Below are 21,982 nucleotides of genomic sequence, written 5' to 3'. Positions count from 1 at the left end.
AGATAGAAGCATATCCTAAGGAAAGAATCACCCCATCATACCTCAAAAGGGCCCCAGCTGAAACTAAGAACAACTGGGGAAACAAGCAAGGGAGCATGCTGTTTTCTTTGTGAACTGGATACCAGCACAAGGGTGAAGAAGATCAACACAGAGATCAACTTCTACCAAATCAGATATCCAGAGACACAGAGGCTCCCAACACCTCATCACTGAAGCAGACCAAAAATGAACCCAACATGGCTCAGGGAAATTTTGTGGAAGATGGAGCAGAAAGAATGTCAGAGCCACACATTGGGTCATGATTTGCAGAGACATTTCTCCTACCCATAACTGTGGGCTAACTCCACAATGCATGACCTATAAACCTCAACAAGCGGGGCCAGGGGGAGGGGGTAGGACATGGACGAGCCTAACAATGGTACCAACTTGACTGCATTCACTGAGTACAGAAGTAATTAACAAAAAAAACATAAATTATAAAAAATAAAATAAAACAAAAATAGCATGGTACTGGCATATAAACAGGAGTATAGATCACTGGAATAGAATTGAGGACCCAGACTTTGGGTCAAGTAGCTATAGCTACTTGGTATTCGACAAAGGCCCTAACAATATAGGCTGGAAAAAAGATAGCATCTTCAACAAATGGTGCTGGACAAACTGAATAACCATATACAAGAAATTGAAACTTGATCCATACATCTTGCCATGTACAACAATCAAGTCCAAATGGATCAAAGACCTCAATATAACACCAGAAACTTGACTACTACTAGAAGAAAAGTTAGGAGGAACATTCCATGATTTAGGAATGAGAAAAGACTTCCTGAGGGGGGGAAAAACAGCAGCACAATATCTTAAACAATCAGTCAACCAGTGGGATTTTATGAAGCTGAAAAGTCTTCACAGACAAACATACAATAAGCAGAACCAATAGATTTCCTACAGAATGGGAGAAAATATTTGTTGAATATCCAACTGACAGAAGCCTAATTCCTAGAATCTACAAAGAATTCAAAGACCTAAACAATAAAATAACCCACTCACAGAATGGGGCAAAGAACTGGACAGGCAATTCACATGGGAAGAAATACAAAGGGCAAACACACACCTAAGGAAATGTTCATCATCCCTAATCATCAGGGAAATGAAAATTAAAACAACTATGAGATTCCACCTTACCCCAGTAAAGATAGCAAACATCAAAAATCAAATCCAAACAAATGCTGGTGAGGATGTGGAGAAATAGGAACCTTCACCCACTGTTGGTGGGAATATAAGATGGTACAACCACTTGGAAAACAATATGGAGACTCCTAAAAAACTGACTATAGCATTACCAACAGACCCAGTTATTCCCTTACTGGGCATGTGCCCTAAAAGCTCCATGCCTCAGTGCCAGAGACGGCAAGCATGCCATTTCAGGATCATGAGGAATCAAGCGCTGAAGAACTGCATGAGAGTTCCAGCCCAGCTGTCTCTTCCTTCAAGTCCAATGTGGCCCCTCAATAGAAAAATCTTTGGCTCTCTATGCTACAGATATCTGTGGTTTTCTGTATAATGTTTGTCTTTCTCTGTCTTTCACTTGGTATCCCAATCTCTAAGTTTACTTTTCCAGTAAAAACAGGTGCTAGTGAAGTGTTGGTCAATGTATCTGAAAGAGGCTCTGGCATAGAATTGGAAAACAACAAAATGGGTCACAGATAATTGTTTTCCTTAAAGGCCTTAATTAAAGTCAGGCATGGAGTACAGTACACTTAGGAGGAAACAATGAACCTCCTGGAACAATGTAAAAATTGTTCTATGACTAATTTTTCTAAATGTTGGCAATTGCAGCAAACTATGACTCTTTGCCAAGAATACTTACAGAAAAACAACCAAAGACAGAAAGAGTTCAATTGGGGGGACAAAAGTCTAAGTATTGGAGAGACATGAAAAGGAAAACTCGAAATAAATGATTGAGGGATAAATGGATCTATTGGATCAATGATTAATGATGGGAACCCCCATTTGTGGTTGTTTTGTCTCTCACCTTTAATATAATAACTGAAAGTACAAGTTCAGGAAATCACAAGTGCTTAACCGCACATACATGGGGAAAATATGAAAACAGTTAATCATTATAGGGGCCTAATGACTTTACTTGATGTGAATAATTATGGGATTGTTTGATGAAAAGGAATTAAAAAATGTTTGTATGAATTCTGTGAAACTGTACCTTTCTTGAAGTTTGTTCTTGTATAACGTGATCAGAAAATAAAAGACTGAGGCTAAGAGCTCTGGCAGCATAGAAGCATAGAAGTATAGAAGCAGGGAAAAACAGAGAACAAAGAAATAGACAAATAAAAGAGAAAAAGAAAAAAAAAACAGAAACAGAAAAGCAGAGAGAGAGAGATGGAAAAACTCAGCTGCTGTCAGCATTAGCCTATCAGCTTGCACCAGAACTTGACTTCGAGTCATTATTGTGCCGCTCCCTTTCACACCTCTCTTCAGGGACCCTCCTTCAAGCCATGGCTGGACCCTGGCACCTCAGCTCAGAGAGATTTGCTCAACCATGTTTGTAGCTACTCAATTCATAATAGCCAAGATCTGGAATCAACCCAGATGTCCATCATTACAGGAATAGATAAGTAAGAAGTGGTATATCTACATGATGGAATTCTACACCGCAGTAAGGAAAAATGACACAATGAAATTTGAAGAAAACTGTTCAAACCTGGAACAGCTTATTCTCAGTGAACTCACCCAATCACAGAAATATAATACCCACACAGTCTCACTCATCTACAGCTCCTAACCTCAATCTACTCAAGTTGCCAACATATCTACCCAGCATCTTGAGGTCCAGCCAATAGGGAGGGTAGGGAGAGAGGGGACAGTAAAGAAGGGAGGAGTCCACAAAACAGGACCCAAGAGGCAATGGTACCATAAAACTCTACATCCTAAAAGACAAACCAAATAGTTGGCCCTCCACCAGGCCCTTAGAGGGAACACTGGATTCACAAGACCCTGGAGAGGGTATGATGAAAATTGTTCATTATTGCCTCCTATTTCTGCATCTCTCTCCCTTTCTCTCTCCCTTTCCCTCTCCCTCTCCCTCCCTCCTCTCTCTTCTCTCTCATCTCTCTATCTCTTTTATATCACTTATCTGGCTCTTCCTTCTCTTTTTGAGCACTGACCTGTAATTCTCAGTGCCAGCAGGTAGATATCATCCACAATTAGCTTTTGATCACAGAGACCTACAAGGTTTCCCAAAAGAACAGATTTATGAGAGAGTGCTTGAGGACCCACCATAGGTTAGTGGTAAGACCCTACTGCAGAAGACACCATACATTGTTGGTATGTATCATGGAGTGACATGGCTGGAAGCTCAAAGAGAGTCAGTCCCCAGACAGTTAGCACATCTAGGGCCTGAAGGTGCTACATGAGCGACTGGGGGATAAAGACCAATATTTGTTCAAGCACAGCATTGTCTAACCTACTTAGCATCAAACAACCTGACATGGTGCTCATATAAGTGCAATAGTGGTGCATAGCCATAGTGGGAAACCAGCTGCTCTGGATTTGGCTAACTGATCTGCTCAGTGGAACATAACCCATAGCTGGAACTGGGAAATAAGTCATAACCATTTCCAAAAATGAACCCACTCTACTCCAAACTCTCTCTAAAAAACACATTTACTTGGTGCTAACTTTACTCTCCTTTGGAGAATCTGCTTGTCATTTTCAGATAGATGCAGATCCTAAGGACAGAACCACCCTATCATACCTCAAAAGGGCCCCAGGTGAAACTAAGAATAATTGGGCAAACATGCCAGAACGCTGTTTTCTTGGTGAACCTGGAACCAGCACAACGGTGAAGGAGATAGACACAGAGAACAATCAACCCCTACCAAATGACATCCAGAGACACAGAGGCACCCAAGTTCTCAACAAGGAAGCAGATCTAATATGAACCCAAAATGTCTCAGGGAAATTTGTGGAAGAGGGCCCAGAAAGAATGTCAGAGCTACACACAGAGACATCTCCTCCTACCCAAAACTAAAGGCTAACCCCATAATGCACAACCCCTATACCCCAACAAGGAGGGTCCCTATGGAGGGGGTAGGACAGGGAGCAGGCTAACAATGGCAACAACTTGATTGTATTCACTGAATACAAATTTTTTTAAAAAAATTAAAAATAACAGCATGGTACTGGCACAAAAACAGACATGTAGATCAACAGAACAAAACAGGGGATCCAGATGTGAGTCCAGGTAGCTACAGCCATCTGATCTTCAACAAAAATTCAAAAATACTATTGAAGAAAAGACAGCCTCTTTAGCAAATAGTGCTGGGAAAACATGTTATCTATGTGTACAAGGATGAAAATCAGTCCTTATCTATCTCCATGTACAAGAATTAAATCTGAATGGATCAAAGACCTTAATATCAGACACAAAATTCTGAAACTGCTAGAGGAAAAAGGAGAGGAAACACTTCAACATATTGGTATTGGCAAAGACTTTCTGAATACAACCCCAATTGCTCAGGAAATAAAACCACTGATCAACTGCTGGGACCTCATGAAATTACAAAGCTTTTGTACAGCAAAGGACTCTGAACAGACAAAGAGGCAACTTACAGAATGGGAGAAAATCTTTGCCATCTATACATCTGACAGAGGACTAATATCCAGGATATACAAAGAACTCAAAACTAAATAATAAGTAATCAAACAACCAATTAAAAATGGGTTTTGGCACTAAATAGAGAGTTCTCAAAAGAAGAAGTACAGATGGCATATAAACATCTAAAAAGATGTTCTACATCCCTAGTCATCAGGGAAATGCAAATTGAAACTACTTTGAGATTCCATCCTTCTCCTGTCAGAATAGCTACCAACATGAAAACAAATGATAATAAATGTTGGTGAGGATGTGGAAAAAGAGGAACCCTTCTACACTGTTGATAGGAATGCAGTCTGGTCCAGCCATTGTGGACATCATGTACTATTTTTACCAAAATGCCCAGTAAGCACTTCTCTTGATGTTCACACCCATATATTAATGCTACTCTCACTTTTGGTTAGAGAAGCTTCTCTTTTCAGATGGTGATGACCTTTCAATGACTCAGAAGGCACCATGGTGCTGAGAAGAACTGATAGAGGAGTGTTCAGCACTGAAATATCTCTATCACACCTTCCAAGGCTAAGGGTCCAATGCAGAAGAGGTGGTAGAAAGAATGGAAGAGCCAAAAGAAGGGTAGGACTCCTTACAACATGTTCCTCCAAACACAACATGGCTTGGATATGCATGACCTCACAGTGTCTGACACTACCTACACAAAACCATCATAATAGCAGGAAAAGGTGACATCAAAATATAAGAGACTGATTTAAAGGGGCAAGGGATATGATGGTAAGTGGAGTTTCAAAGGGGAAAGTGGGAGAGGGAGGGAATTACCATGGGTTATTGTCTATAATTATGGAAGTTTTCAATAAAAAATGTTTTTAGGGCTGGAGAGATGGCTTAGCGGTTAAGCGCTTGCCTGTGAAGCCTAAGGACCCCGGTTCGAGGCTCGGTTCCCCAGGTCCCACGTTAGCCAGATGCACAAGGGGGCGCACGCGTCTGGAGTTCGTTTGCAGAGGCTGGAAGCCCTGGTGCGCCCATTCTCTCTCTCTCCCTCTATCTGTCTTTCTCTCTGTGTCTGTCGCTCTCAAATAAATAAATAAAAATTAAAAAAAAAAAAAGATCTCTGAGAGAAGGATGAACCCGTTAAAAAAAAAAAAATGTTTTTAAAGAAGAGATGTTGTACACTATCACAGGCATTTTCTGCATATATTGAGATGATTGTGTGATTTCTATTCTTAAGTCTATTTGTATGGACTGAGGCAAGTGAGACTTTTGATGTGTTCTTGGATTTATTTGCAAAGATTTTATTGATAAATTTTGGATCTAAGTTTACTATGGAATATTGGTCTGTAATTTTCATCTTGTGTGTCTGTCTTGTTTTGGATTTAGTGTAATGCTGACTCCATAGGAGTCAGGGAGCAGTCCTTCCTTTTCAGTTTTGTGAAATTACTTAAGAAGAAGTGGTTTTGGGCTGGAGAGATGGCTTAGCGGTTCAGCGCTTGCCTGTGAAGCCTAAGGACCCCGGTTTGAGGCTCGGTTCCCCAGGTCCCACGTTAGCCAGATGCACAAGGGGGCGCACGCGTCTGGAGTTCGTTTGCAGAGGCTGGAAGCCCTGGTGCGCCCATTCTCTCTCTCTCTCTCTCCCTCTATCTGTCTTTCTCTCTGTCTCTGTCGCTCTCAAATAAATAAATAAATAATTTTTTTAAAAAAAGAAGTGGTTTTACTATCATCGAGAAAACAAATGACAATAAATGCTGCTGGGGGTGTGCAAAGGAGAAACCCTTCTGCATTGATGATGGTAATCTAAACTGGTATAATCATTGTGGAAATTGGTGTAGAGGTTCCTGAGATAGCTAAAATAGATTTTCTATAGAACCCACCTATACCTCTCTTTGGCATACACCCTGAAGACTCCACTCACTACCTTAGAGATACTTGCTCATCTATGTTTACTGTTGCTCTATTCCCAATAGATTAGAAATGTAACCAGCCTAGATGCCCTTCAACTGGTGAATGGCTAATGAAGATGTGATAAATGTATACAAAGGAGTTCTACTCAGTGGTAAAGAAAAATAAGCTTATTAAATTTGCTGAGGAATGAATGGATCTGGAAAGAATTATACTAAGTGAGGTAACCCAACCCAGGCCCAGAAAGTCAAACACTGCATGTTATTTTTCATATGTGGATTCTAACTACAAATGGTTAGATTTTTATGTGAGTTGGAGTCAAAGTCAGTATTAGAGGCCAGAAATCTAGAAAGGGGCTACAAGAGTAGAAGGATATGGAAGGGTATGGTAGATATGTAAGTAGAAAGGCAGATTATTGAGGGTGTAATAGTCTAAGTGGGATCCAGGGAATGGACAGAGTAAAGGAATGAGTGGGAGGAGTTAATCAAAATTTAAGATGTTATGAATAAGCCATATGGATACCTACTTCTTTGTTAGCCAAATATATATGTGTGTTTTTAAGAGAAAAAGTATGGGCATAAGTATCCTCTGGCCAGGGATAATGGTATACCCAGAAGCCATAGGTTGTTATTAGAAAAACTTTCAGTGCTGAGGTGGAATACCTTCTAATGAGTTATTGGCCATGGGACACCATCCAGTGAGTTATTAGCCAGGGAGGTCCCTGGTGCCCCCCAAACATTAGCATATTGCCAAGGATCTTAATTGCCCACCAGAACTGTATGGTAAGACCATAGTGCTGAAAACTGCACATGCTTGGGCTACAGGTCACTGAGAAATCAAGCTGAAGCTGAGCTAGAAACCACCTCCCTGTTGAGTATCTATCAGAATGCTAGAAAGAGTTATGTAGTATGCAGCCTATTGGGGGAGAGAAGATATCAATGGGGTTAAACAGCAGTGGACCCTGTAGTCTTGAGATTGGCCAACCAGGCCAGCTATGCCAACTGGTGCAGTAGTGGCATGTCTGTTACAGGGGGAAAAGAATGTTTTCTAATTGGACTGGATGCCCACTCCATGGAAGAAAATACATGCCTGGTAGTGAAATCCTAGTCAAAACCCTATGGCTCAGGAGGTCATGAGCTATAAGGGAGCAACACCTGGTACTGTCTGGCTAAATGCATATATTATACACACCAAACTTCCCTCTAAACATTCTCTTATATTTATACTGATGTGCCAACGCTACTCTCACTTTTGGCTATAGAAGCTTCTCTCTGAAGATGATGGTAACCACAGGGATGAGTCAAAATTCACCATAGTGCTGAGAAGTGACAGTGGAGTGTTCAGCACTGAGACATCTCTATCACACCCTCCAAGGCTCAGGATCCGTTGGTCCTGACCACTCTCACCACTGCTTTTCTACATAGTACCAGATTTCAAGTTATACTATAAGGCCATACTAATAAAACAGCATGATACTGGCATAAAACCAGGCCCATATATAACTGGAATAGAATTGAAAATCCAGGTAAGACTTTGAGTAACTGCAGCTACATGATCTTTGAAAATGGAGCTAAAAATGCTCACTGGAGCAAAACCAGCATCTTCGGCAAATGGTGCTGGAGAAACTGGTAGCCCCATGTAGAAAATAGAAATTGGACCCCCTCCTCTCACCGTGCACAAAAATTCAACTCCAAATGAATTAAAGACCTCAATATAAGACCTGAAACTCTAAAACAAGTAGAAGAAAAAGTAGGGAGAACACTCCAAGAGATAGCTTTAGGGAATGACTTTCTGAAGAAGACTCCACTAGCCCAGGGAATCAGATAAAGACTCAACAACTGGGCCCTCACTACATTAAAAATCTATTGCATGGATAAGCAAACCATCAACACAGTCAACAGACAACCTACTGACTTGGAGAAAATTTCATCAGTTATACCTCTGACAAAGGTTTCACATTTAGAATCTACAAATAAATTTAAAATTTCAACAATAAAAAAACAAGCACCCACTCAAAAAAAAAAAAAAGAGGCATGGAATTGAACAAAGGTGTCAAAGGAAGAAATGCAAGTGGCCATTAAACATCTAAAGAGATGTTCAACATCTCTACTCATCAGAGGAATACAAGTTAAAATGACTATGAGATTCCATCTCACTGCAGTCAGACCAGCAACCATCAAAATATCAAATGAGGGCTGAAGAGATGGCTCAGCAGTTAAGATGCTTGCCTGCAAAGCCTAACAACCCAGGCTCGATTTTCCAGTACCCACATAAGCCAGATGCACAAGCTAGTGGATGCAACTGGAGTGCATTTGCAGTAGCTGGAGGCTCTGGTGCATGCATCTGGAGTTTGTTTTTAAAATATTTTTATTTATTTATTGAGAGAGAAAGAGAAGGAGGCAGATAGAGAATGGGCACTCAGAGCCTCCTGCCACTGCAAACGACCTCCAGAAACATGCACCACCTTGTGCATCTGGCTTGCATGGGTCCTGGGGAGTTGAACCTGTGTCCTTTAGCTTTGTGGGCAAACGCCTTTACAGCTAAGCCATCTCTCCAGCCCAAGCTTATTTTTAATTTTCCAATTATTTCCTGTAATTGAATTCTAGTTTCATATATTACAATCAGAAAAGATACCTTATAGGAGTTTGAATCCTTAAATTTGCTTCATGGCCTTGCTGCCTATTCAGGACAATGTTCCCTGTGTCCTATTAAAGAATGTATACTCTGATGCTCTTACACAAAAGTCTATATTCAGCTTCTAGGATATCTGAGCTAACCCATAGTTTAGTTCCAATGTTTCTTAGAAAGCGATATGCTAAAGTTGCCTACTATTATGTTGTAATAAATGGAATAACTGGCTCCATAGACTCAGGTATTTTTTTTAATTGAGCTTATAACAGGAACTCCTAGCAGACAGATCCATAATACAAGGGGCATGTCACTGGGGTGATCTTGGAGTCCAGCCCGAAGGTATGCTTGCAGCAAATCTTGAGCCCAGCCCTAGATGTATGGGGAGAACTTTGGAGCTCTGGCTGTTCATGTTTGTTGGTGCTTGCTTGCTATTTGGTGATGTCTCTCTGCTTTGATCTATGCAAGTGAGCCAGCTTCTTCTGCCATTGATGGTGTTACCCTTGAATTTGTAAGCCTGAAATAAGCTGCTTCAGGTTGGGTGTCTGTCCCAGCAATGAGGAGCTGACTGCAACGTATGTGTTGCTGTTTATTTCTCCTTTAACTTAAGTTACCATTTGCTTTCTCCATGTTCATGCTCTACTATTATGTTCACTAATTATAATTATTATTTATCCCTGATAAATTGAACCCTTTCTCATTGCATGATATTCTTTGTCTCTTACAGCTTTTTACTTAAGGCCTATCTGACCTAATATAACTATAGTTGTTCCTGATCTCTTTGGGCATCTTTTATTTTTTTCAGTTTTTTGAGGCAAGATCTTATATATACAAACTAGTCTTTAACCTCTGATCCTCCTGCTTCTGCCTCCTAGGTGCTGAGATTGATCACAGGTATGCATGACCACATCTGGCTCTCTTGGATTTATTTTACAGAAATATCTTGCCACATCTTCTCACTATTTGTGCCATTAAAACTAAAAGCCATGCCACATTACTGCCACAGTACATGACCTGGCTTCCATCTCTTGCCTCATCCTACAATCTTACATAATACCCTCCACATAGAACCTTTTTCCACACAAAAATGGGACTTAGCGGCCATAAGGCAACAAGTGCTTTGTCTAGCTATAGATCTTCTTGGAACAATGCTCCAACTTTGGAAATCCTGTTACCACAGTGCTGAGTTGTACACACTGACATGTCTCCCATACATCATACTTATCCAAGCTCACCAACTCTCATTATCACAGCCACTTGCCATTATCAGTTACAGTACACCATGCTTTATATCAAGCACTGAATACATTATGACTCTTGGAAATAGGTACTATTGCTACTTTCAATTTTCTATATGAGAAAAATGCATTAAGAAGTTAAAAGGGTAAGTTAGATCATGAAGACAGAAACTATAGAAAGCAGACCTGAACCAAGAGCCATGGCTAAAGCTGCTACGTTGTGCTGACTCCTTAAAGCTCATTTGCCCCATGGAGTCAATTTCTGCACTCATCTGCCAAATCTTGTTTCAAATACCAGTTTCCTGGCTGGAGAGGTGGCTTAGCACTTGCCTGCAAAGCCTAAGGACCCAGGTTCAATTCCCCAGTACCCATGTAAGATGCATATGGTACCACATGTATCTGGAGTTCTTTTGCAGTGGCTAGAGGCCTAACACATCCATATTCATTCTCTCCCTGTCTTTCTTTGTGTGTATGTCTCTAATAAATAAAGTAAAAATTTTTAAAGACCAGTTTCCCATGTGGACCCCCAAACTTCAGGCACCCTCCCTGCAGCTGTAACTAACTGCTCACCTCCCACCAAAGTAGAGCCTCCAGGCCAGCAAGGTCTTTTTGTAATGCTGGAGCTCATAGTCAGTGCTCATTGGTTTATTGAATAAATTCATAAAACTGGTTTGAAATAAAGATGCTACAAAAATTGAGAAAATATCATCTTTGAATATTTAAGATTAGGGTTGACGGTGAGGCATTTTAGACCTTCCTAGTCCAGGCAGAAAATGCTCATCCCAGTTCTCCCCTCCAATCCTAACCCTTACTTAAGACCTCCTTACTTTCGAACACCTCCTAGAGGAAAGACTTTTTCTCCAATCATGGCCAGCACACAATCCCAATCTGACAGGCTGAATTTGGGTATAATAATTTTTATAGGTGGGATAAATAATCTTCCATTTGTGAAAACACTGTAAGAATAAGAAGAAAAAACGTTTGTTATTGCCTTAAATTTAAGGGGAAAACACAAAAAAAACTCACATGATTACAGAAATGCAAAAATAACTTGATTCACTTATCAGTTTCTTAACATACTCCAAAATTTACAGAGGATTACAATAGTGGTACAAAGCACCTTCAAGCCTGGAGATATAATAGTGATGAAGGAAAGCACTTTTTTGAGACAAGGTTTCTTTTTAACTTCTGATTCTCCTGCCCACAATTTCCAAGTGCTGGGGTTACAGGTGTGAGCCACCACACCCAGCTTCTACAATTCTAGGAATTGAACCCAGGGTTTCATGCATGCTAGGAATGCACCTTACCAACTGAGCCACATCTCCAGCCCAGAAAGTACCTTTTTATATAAGCACAGGTTGACCAAATGAATTGGACAAAATTTTACTTCTTGAAAGATATACTTCCAGCCAAAGGAAAAACAGGACTGCTTACAATGCAAAAATTGGACTTTAAATCCATGACCTTGCAGTACCTAGAACTACCTTCACAAGACCTTCTTAATAGGAGGAAAAGATGAAGTCATAAAAATAAAAGAAATACTAATTGAGAGAGGTAGGGGATAGGATGGAGAGTGTATGTGTGAAGGGGAAAGTGAGGGAGGACAGGGAATTATCTTGGTTTATTGTCTATAACCATGGAAGTCATAAATAAATTTTTAATTGATAAATAAAAAATTTAAGATATATTTCATCATCTATGATTGGTAAAAATGAAAGAATATTGTGTCCATTTGGAAAACTAAAGGAGAAATTGTCTTGAGAAATGCAACTGTCATTTAGTTCTCTACCCCAGAGCTGAGACAGAATCCCATTCAAAATGATGTGTAAGCCTCTGCACAGGTGACAGAAACACCTGGTTTCATTCCCAACGTGCTAAGGTGATATTGTTTAACCTAAATGGGTTGAATGGATTATTGTTGTGAGGGAGGGGAACAAATACTTAGCAGAGATTCAAAACCCAGTCAAGCTTACTAGTTCTCCTGTGTTCATGGGTGCTGTACAACACAAATCACCATCATGTAGAAATAGTTTCCAACTTTTGTTAACTATTAAATAAGGTAAAATTAAATGTTTTAACATTAAATAAATAAATTCTAACATTAGATAAGGCAAAATAAGACAGTGCAGTACTGCATACTTTTAATCCCATCACTGATGAAGCTGAGGTGAAAAGTGTCTATGATTCAGGCCAGCCTGGACAACATAACATACTCTGACTCAAAAACAGAGCTATAAAACATAAGGCTTATTGGTCTTAGTCTATCCTAACAGTGCATAATCTCAGCAAAGTTCTAGCTTTTAATTTAGTTATATTATTATTACTGTTGCTATGGGTGTTTTTATTTCCTTAAATGCATATAACTTAGAATTTGATAAATATATATCTTTTTCTCAGTGTATTTAATATATTTGTCCCAACAGACAGAACCCATTTTCTCTGCCAAACTCTGTGGCAAAAGAGATTTGTAATCAACACAGAGTGTAGCCTCTACCGTATTTAAGAAATTGATGCCAGGCATGGTGGCACATGCCTCTAATCCCAGCACTTGGGAGGCAGAGGTAGGAAAATTGCCATGAGTTCAAGGCCACCATGAGACTACAGAGTAAATTCCAGGTCAGCCTGACCTAGAGTAAAACCCTACCTCAAAAAAAAAAAAACAAAAAAAAAAAAACAAAAACAATGCTCCAAGTCACCCATAGGAAGAAATGATCTGCCTAGTTCCTCACTATACCATTTCTATCACATTAAAGAATGGCCATGATTTTTTCCAGTAATTGTTTTTCCTAGATGGCTTATGCCAAGTCTTTCTAAATAATAGAGATTTCTTATAATAAAAGTATTTTAATACTATCATACTGTACTTTGCTTAAATTTTTATTATATCCTTGTATGTCCCTAATAGTGAGTGTTGAGAAATAGGTACACCCATACACTGCTGATATCATGAACATTAGCAGGGTCTTCCTGAGGAAACTGCAACAAGATAGGAAAATGCAACAGCCACATTCAATCCTTCTCCTCCACAAAACCACCCCACAGAACATGGACACAGATTTGATGTGAAGATATTACTTATTCTACAGTTGTTTATAAAAACAAAGACCATGTTGGATTTATGTTTATGGGGCAGGAGGTCCATGGTCAAACACAATGAATGTTTTTTGCAAAAATGTCAGCAAGCTCTAACAATCATTCCGCCCTCTCTTCTGCAAAATTCCCTGCAACAAGGAGCACCTCTTCAGAAAAGGGGCAGGGATGAGGGAAAGGATGGTGCCAACATGTGTTGTTTACATACTAAGTATGTCCCTATGTAATAAAAATACACTTGGGCTGGAGAGATGGCTTAGTGGTTAAGCGCTTGCCTGTGAAGCCTAAGGACCCCGGTTCGAGGCTCGGTTCCCCAGGTCCCACGTTAGCCAGATGCACAAGGGGGCGCACGCGTCTGGAGTTCGTTTGCAGAGGCTGGAAGCCCTGACACGCCCATTCTCTCTCTCTCCCTCTATCTGTCTTTCTCTCCGTGTCTGTCGCTCTCAAATAAATAAATAAATAATTTAAAACATATTTTATAAGAAAAAGAAAATTTTAAAAAAATACACTAAAAATAAAAAATAAATTTTAAAAAGATTTAAGAAAAGGTCAGCAAGCTAAAGAAAGGGAATTATTGGGAGCTGGAAAGATTGCTTAGTGGTTAAAGCACTTGCCGGTGATGCCTAAGATCCCATGCTTGATGCTCCAGTACCCATGCACAAGATGGTGTATGCATATGGAATTCATTTGTAGTGGCTAAAGGCCCTGGAACTTACTTCCTCCCCTCCCCTCCCCTCCCCTCCCCTCCTCTACCACCACCACCTCCTACTCCTCCTCCTCCTCCTCCTCCTCCTCCTTCTTCTCTCTCTCTCTCTCTCATATATAAATAAAATATTTTTTTGATTTTTCAAAGTATGGTCTCACTCTAGCCCAGGCTGACCTGGAATTCACTATGTAATCTCAGGCTGGCCTCAAACTCACAGTGATCCTCCTACCTCAGCCTCCCAAATGCTGGGATTAAAGGCATGTGCCACCACGCCCAACCATTAACATATTTTTTTAAAAAAAAAGAAAGAGAACTTGGTAGAAATGGTATCAATATTCATTGTGTTTGGTCAAGTCCTTCCCGCCCAATAAACATAAAGTCAGCATTGTCTTTGTTTTATCAGTGGTTGTTTCTGAGGAGCAACATACCTGGGGAGGTTTTTTGGAATTTTATTCTTCATTCATTTTTAGAATCTTACATTTTTTAATATTTTATTTCTATTTATGTATTTATTTGACAGAGAAAGAGGTAGAGAGAGAGAAAGAGAGAATGGGTACACCAGGGCCTCCAGCTACTGCAAATGAACTCCAGATGCGTGTGCCCCTTTGTACATCTGGCTAACATGGGTCCTGGGGAATAGAACCAGGGTCCTTTGGCTTTGCAGGCAAACATCTTAACTGCTAAGCCATTCCTGCACCAATTCTTCAGAAATTTAAGGTAAAAGAAAAGTGATGCATATAACCTCCAATTTTTAAATTAGGGACCTCAAGTTCAGAGGAGAGATAGGCCTAATATGTTTCCAAAGTTCACTGGTAGAATCCAGATGCCCTTGCAATTCCAAAGTGTGTCTAAGGGTCGAACTGTCAATCTCAGTGCTTCGAGAAGCCTCATCTAAACTACCCCTGTCTCCCCAGAAGTCCTCAATGGAGAGGTGACAGAAGGGCACACATCAAACCCATCACTGTGAAACAAATGCTCGTGTTTATCAACTTCAACTTTAGGACACAAGGTACATTATATCAGTACGTGCTGATTTTAAAAAAATCACCAAGGTAAGTTATCCAGAGAAAAACAGTAAAGGGATAGTAACATGTCCACTTGGCCTGCTTAGACAGACAGCATAATTTGCCTCCAGGAAACTGCTAGAGAACTGGGGGTGTCAAGTGGAAAGAATATTTTCCTTGTTGCTACCTTCACAACTGTACATTTACCATAGGTATAAGTTTGTCTACATGAAAAAAATAATTTACAAGTAGGTAAGAAATGGGAGGCACAAATTATCAATGCACACCTAATGTTTGACAGGAAAAAAATATTTTTAAATGGGAAAGAGTTTAAATCTTTGAAGTTGAAAACAGCATATGGCTCTAGGAATGAATTTCAGCCAGTGGCTGATGATGGCAGCTGTTGTTTACTCCATACTTCCCAGGTATATTGCTATCCTTTAATCTAGATGAAGAGGCTCACAGAGGGTAAGTGGCTTCCACAGGTCACAGAGAAGCTCAGTGGAGAGCCAAGTCCACCTGACTCCAAAGTCTGTGTTTCTCTCCCTGCTATGGTATCCTTTCTCCTATACTTCCCTGTTGTCTGTTAAAATCCAGGCAGGAAGTATCAGAAGCAAGCAGTTTTTCTCAGAGAGATGTCAATGACACTGGACTGGAAGAAATCCAGGCTTGCTTTTATCCCTATTGCCACCACTATGCTCAGGTAATCACAGTCTATTGTGGTTGGATAATAGATGAGCCATGAGTATATTGTCATATTTTGGGCTAGATGCCTGTTCTCTCACACTGGGGCAAAGCACCACTAACACTTGTCCATGGAAATCTATTCAAAGTACAAGTTGAGTTGAACTGGAAAGATCTCCATACTGAGGACAGAGGCCATGGTCTCTAGAAATTATTCTAGGATAGTCTGAATCACTCATTTCCTCACTGGGAAATACCCCTGAGGGCATACTTAAAATATACTTAATATATGCTGCAGGGTGGCAGTGTTCTTTAAACAAATGGACATCCAACTTCGACTCTGGGTCTTAACTTCCCTACTTCTAAAATCTGGAAACCTGGTGTGCTATGGAATACTCAGGACAAAAGTTAATATCCCAGTCAAAAATGGGCTCCACGTGGAAAAACTTCCAGAAGCACTGCTATTACCTCAACAAATTAGTATCATTAAAAGTGGAGGAAATGCTGAGATGGCTCTGAGGATAAAGTGCTTGCTATGGAAGCAATTGTACCTGAGTTTAGATCCATAGGACCCATGCAAAGCTGGATTTATAACACTAGCCCACCTATAACAAGGAGAGGTGAAAGCAAGAGAAGTGGTAATCACACCGTTCATGTCAGGGCAGGTCATGTGTTAGATGAGATTGATGTGCTAATGGTTGACTCTACCATTATAAAATAAGCGCTTGCCTGTGAAACCTAAGGACCCCACTTTGAGGCTTGATTCCCCAGGACCCACGTTATCCAGATGCACAAGGGGGCACATGCATCTGGAGTTCGTTTGCAGTGGCTGGAAGCCCTGGCGCATCCTTTCTCCCTCCCTCCCTCCCTCCCTCTCTCTCTCTCTCTCTCTCTCTCTCTCTCTCTCTCTCTCTCTCTACCTCTTTCTGTGTCGCTCTAAAATAAATAAAAATAAACAACAACAACAATAAAAATAAGCTGTGTTTTGGGTTTGACTTGCATTGCTTTGGATATTTCCTGATTTATTCTACTGCCTGCTTCCTCTGTCTTTCTTGGGGGCAGGGTCTCAGGCAGTTCCAGGCTGACATAGAACCCATTATAGAACAGAAATTTCAACACCCCAGTTGACAGAATTAAAGGTGTGGATAAACATACACCCATAGGGACTGTAACTTTGTTAGATTATCTGTTTGTTTTAAACACAACTTGTGGGCTGCAGATGTGGCTTAGTGGCTACAGCACTTGCCTGCAAAGCTTAAGGACCCAGGATCAATCACTCTTAAGATCCCACATAACCCAGATGCACAAAAGGTGAGGCAAACGCAAGGTCTTACATGCCCACTAAGTGGAGCAAGCTTCTGGAGCTTCCCACCAATTATCTCTCTCTCTCTCTCTCTCTCTCTCTTTCTCTCTCTCTCTCTCTCCCCCCCTCCCTCCATCTCTCTCTCTCTCTGTCTCTCTCGCTCTCTAAAAAAATAATAAATAAATTAAAACCCCACTGTTGCATAGATACTGTCTTGCAGTTTTAATTGAATGTGTATATTTCTCAGTTAAATGTTAGAATTTGACAGTATTTTGCTCCGACCAGCCTAATAGAATACTTTCACAACAGGAGTTCTGGTCAAGATGGTGTCCGCCTAACCTCATCTCAACTCAAGGGGAAGAAAAGGCAAGACCCTTAAGGTTGGGGGGGAATATTTTTTGTTAGGGATTTGCTGACTAGTAGGCTTCCAGTGGGAGGGTGTATATGAGCTAAAAAGGGAATCCACTAATTCCCACACTCTTGGGGAGCCCACCAGTCCCCCAATCCCATCAAGCAGCCCTCCAAGCTAGCAAGCTAGGTCCTCTGCACTAGGTGTTCCCACCACCAGGCAGAGCTCCATGGACACAACCTGGAGTCCCAGTCACCATTCCGCCCTGCCTTGCTGTCTTGCTGATACCCGCCGACCCATGCGACGGCCATTTCCACCCAGCCCTGCTTAACCCCCACCCCTCGCATGGCCATTCCAACCCAGCCTTACGGAAACCAGCAGCAATCGCGGTCCTGCCCAGCCTTGTGGACCCCAGGAGGCATGCGATCACCATTCCCATCCAGCCTTGCAGACTCCCGTGGGGGCACACGATCGCCATTCCAGCCCAGCCTTGTGGACCCCCGCAGGCTGCACGATCGCTGTTCCGACCAGCCTTGCTGACCCACACACACCCACACGCCATTCCTGCCCAGCCTTGTGGACACCTGAGTGTGCACGCAATTGTCATTCCCACCCAGCCTTGCTGTCCCGTCGGCCAGTGCTATCGCTGATCCTTCCCAGGCTTGCTGTCCCCTGCGCGCCATCAGCCCGCCCAGCCGCCATTCCTGCCCAGCCTTGCTGACCACCTTAGGCGATCACCTGCCCAGTCGCAGTTGCAGCCCAGTACATCTGAGCCCAGCACGCAATCGCCATCCCAGTCTCTGCTGCTGCCCCCTCCCAACTAGGAAAAGGGACCCAGGCTCATGTCTCTACCCTAGCCTTTCTGAACTCCATGGGTAATGTTGTACCACTCACTGCCACCCCCACAACCCCTGGCCAGCCGGTTAGTGTTCCATACCCTAGGATTTCTGAAACATTGTGATGAGCAGACCACAGCAAAAAAGGAATAGCACAAAAAAAAAAAAAATCAGATGCAAGTAAATCCAGCTACATTGCCCAATCCCACAGATGTCTCTAATCAAAACACAGAAGAGACAATAGGATCAGAATCCCAAAATGAAGAAACAAATTATGCAATCCTGGCCAAGCAAATAGCACAACTTGAAGAAACTCAACAATGGCCAATAATAATTGTATGAATGGTTTGCTCACTAGATTAGACTGATTAGAAAAGAACCAGGAAGGGTTCCTAAGACAGTTAATGATCTGAATGAGAGGGAAGAAAAGAGGACCTCGATAACAAGCTGGCTAAGGACAATGAAGACATTTAAAAAAAAAAATACGAACTCCAAGAAGCATTAAGAAAAGCAGAAAATGACATGGAACAGAGGGTTGGAAACTATACATAAAAAAGCAGTAGAAAATATGAACCAAATTGAACAAGCCCAAAACTACACAAGCTCTCAGCAACAGAGTCAGCCATGCAGAGGATAGAAACTCAGAACTGTAAAACAAAATAGAAGAAAGGGTTCATGAGTCCAAAAGTATCAACAAGCTCAAAAATTTCTGTGAGCAGAACATAGGGGGAACTGAGGAAAACCCTTAAGCATCCCAACATTCAGATCATGGGAATATCAGAAGGGGAAGAAATACAGACCAAAGGCATGGAGAACTTACCCAACAAAATTGTTACAGAAAACTTTCCCACTCTCTCAAAAGAAAGTCCCGTCAAGTTACAAGAAGTTGGCAAACTCCAAACAGACTGGACCAAAGCAGAAATTCTCCAAGACATATTATCATTAAGACTCTAAACATCAATCACAAAGAGAAAGTCCAAAAGGCAGCTAGGGAGAGACAACATGTTACATATAAAGGAAACTGCATCAGAATTACTTCAGACTTCTCAATGGAAACACTGAAAGCCAGAATGGCCTAGAATGGAACACTGCAAACTCTAAGAATTTATGGCTTCCAACCCAAACTAATCTACCCAGCAAAAGTATCCCTCATAATAGACGGTGAAAGAAAAACTTTCCATGATAAAATTCATTTATACAACTATACGAACACAAGGCCAAACCTACAGAGAGTACTTTAGGGAATACTCCACATGGAAGAATCAAATAACCAAGCTCAAGTCCCTAAACGAAGCAGATCTCAATAATCTAACTTCAAGGAGGCACAAAAACGACAAAGACCAGGAAACCACCAAACCACATAAACCAACACAATATGGCAGGTATTAAATCAAACCTCACAGCTATTACCCTACATATTAATGGCCTTCATGTAGCCATCAAGAGACATAAGCTAACAGGGTGGATCAGAAAATCAGACCCCTCAATCTGCTGTCTTCAAGAAACCTACCTCACTGCTAAAGACAGACACCTCCTCAGGGTGAAAGGGTGGAAAATGATATTCCAAGCAAATGGCAATAAGAAGCACACAAATGTAGCTATACTTATATCAGATAAAATAGACTTCAAAGCAAAACTAATCAAAAAAGACAAAGAAGTCCACTTCTTACTTATCAAGGGAATGATCCAACAAGAGGATATCACAATCATCAATCTTTATGCACCAAATACAGGTGTACCACAATTCATAAAACAAAACCTACTTGACAACAAAACATAAATAACCACCAACACCATCATAGTTGGTGACTTCAATACTCCACTATCAGCAATAGATAGATCAACCAAACAGAAAATTAAAAGGAAAGTAAGAGAGCACAACAACACCATAGATCAATTAGACCTAACAAACATCTATAGAACATTCTACCCAAAATCCAAAGATTACACATTTTTCTCAGCAGGCCATGGAAGCTTCTGTAAAATAGATCATACATGGGTCATAAAGCCTGTCTCCATATATTTAAGAGGATCAACATAATTTCTGGCTTGAAATCAGATCACAATGCTGTATTGATAGAAATCAACAACAAAAGATGCACCAGGAACACAACCAACTCCTGGAAACTGAACAACACACTCTTAAACTATAAGTGGGTAGTAGACTACATAAAAAAAATGAAATTGCAAAATTTATACAAATGAATGACAATGAGAACACAATGTACCAAATCTTATAGGACACAATGAAGGCAGTCCTCAGGGGAAAATTCATTGTTCTAAATGCCTTCATAACAAAGACAGAGATCCCGAATCAATAACCTAACCATCCACAGACATTAGGCACTGAAAAAGCAACAAGTATCCAACCCAAAAAGCTCCAGATGGAAAGAAATCATTAAGATCAGAGCATAAATTAAGAAATTGGAAACTAAGAAAACAATTAAGAAAATTGATGGGAATTCTGGTTAAGATGGCAGCGTAAGTACCACGCCAAAGCAGCCTAGGGAGGAAAAAGACCAAAAAAACTCAGCAAAATACACACTTTTACAAAAAAGTGAGGTGTATAGGAAATTGAAATGGCAGCAGAGAAGTAGGAGAGATCCAGAGCATCCAGAGCCCACACAGGCCAGCAAAAGTGCCCCAGCAGGTCCGCGGACCAAGGCAGCGGTGCACTAGAAAGCCTCCAGGTTCCGCTCCAGCCACGGGAAAAGCCAGGTGAGAGGAGCTTCCACTCACAACGCTGCTCTCCGCAACCCAAGAAATGTGAAGGGAGAGCGGCAGTGAGCAACAGAGGAGCAGACCACGAGGTAGAAGAACACAAGGAACAGCAAGAGAACCAGAGCAGCTGCGGCTCCCTCCCCTCCCCCACCACCTGAGCCAAACTCCAGCAAACAGAGCAAGGGTCCTGGGATGCGGCCACAACAGCAGGACCCAACCAGGAGCAGAGTCCCACAGCAACATCAGCGGCTCCGGTACCAGCAACAGCGGCCCCAGCAGTGGCAGATCCAGTAGTGGCAGCATCGGTAGCAGTAGTGACAGATCCAGCAGCAGCAGTGCCAACAGACCCAGCAGCAGTAGTTTTAGCAGCAGCAGCAACAGACCCAGCAGCGGCAAAAGATCCAGCAGCGGGGGTGACAATCTGCAGGGCCACAGTTGCCAGGCTCGGTTTGCCCCACAGGAAAAGCCAGTGCCCAGCTCCAGAAATCAGAACAGCAGCCCAATGACCCAGCAAGCAACTTGACTGAGACCAAAATAATCCAAAAAGAAAACTGGGATTGATTGCACCAGGGAAGGGTCTCACTTGGTCACAAGCTGACTTGGATCCCTAAACAGATCAGAAATCTTAACCCCTTTGTTAATAGAGGATCTGGTTGTTATAACTACTCTTGCAAATACTCAGTGCTGTTTTTGATTGAATGTGTACAGTGTTTAGTTAAATTTTAGAATCTACCTATATTTTATGCCACTCAGCCTACTTGAATACTCCCATAGCAGGGAAACTCAACCCCTAGGAATACCTTTGCAGATACTCTGAGAGTCTTAAGAGCCACACCTAACAACTTAAGCTCCTACCATGAAAATTTATAACATCAAATCAATTGATACAGCAAAGAATAT

At 41.4% G+C, this 21,982-nt stretch overlaps 1 protein-coding gene across 1 annotated transcript in view; it reads right to left on the bottom strand.

Annotated features, from left to right (window-relative positions):
* Positions 1 to 21,982, bottom strand: part of Dcdc2c (doublecortin domain containing 2C) — a 122,863-nt gene that overhangs the window by 48,929 nt on the left and 51,952 nt on the right. Inside the window, exon 4 of the mRNA XM_045143510.1 lies at positions 11,217 to 11,345. Coding sequence (XP_044999445.1) covers positions 11,217 to 11,345 — 129 coding nt within the window. The remainder of the gene's footprint in view (positions 1 to 11,216; positions 11,346 to 21,982) is intronic.

Source organism: Jaculus jaculus, chromosome 2 (genome assembly GCF_020740685.1).
Source record: "Jaculus jaculus isolate mJacJac1 chromosome 2, mJacJac1.mat.Y.cur, whole genome shotgun sequence".
Lineage (NCBI taxonomy): Eukaryota > Metazoa > Chordata > Mammalia > Rodentia > Dipodidae > Jaculus > Jaculus jaculus.
This window is presented reverse-complemented; position numbering and strand designations above follow the sequence as displayed.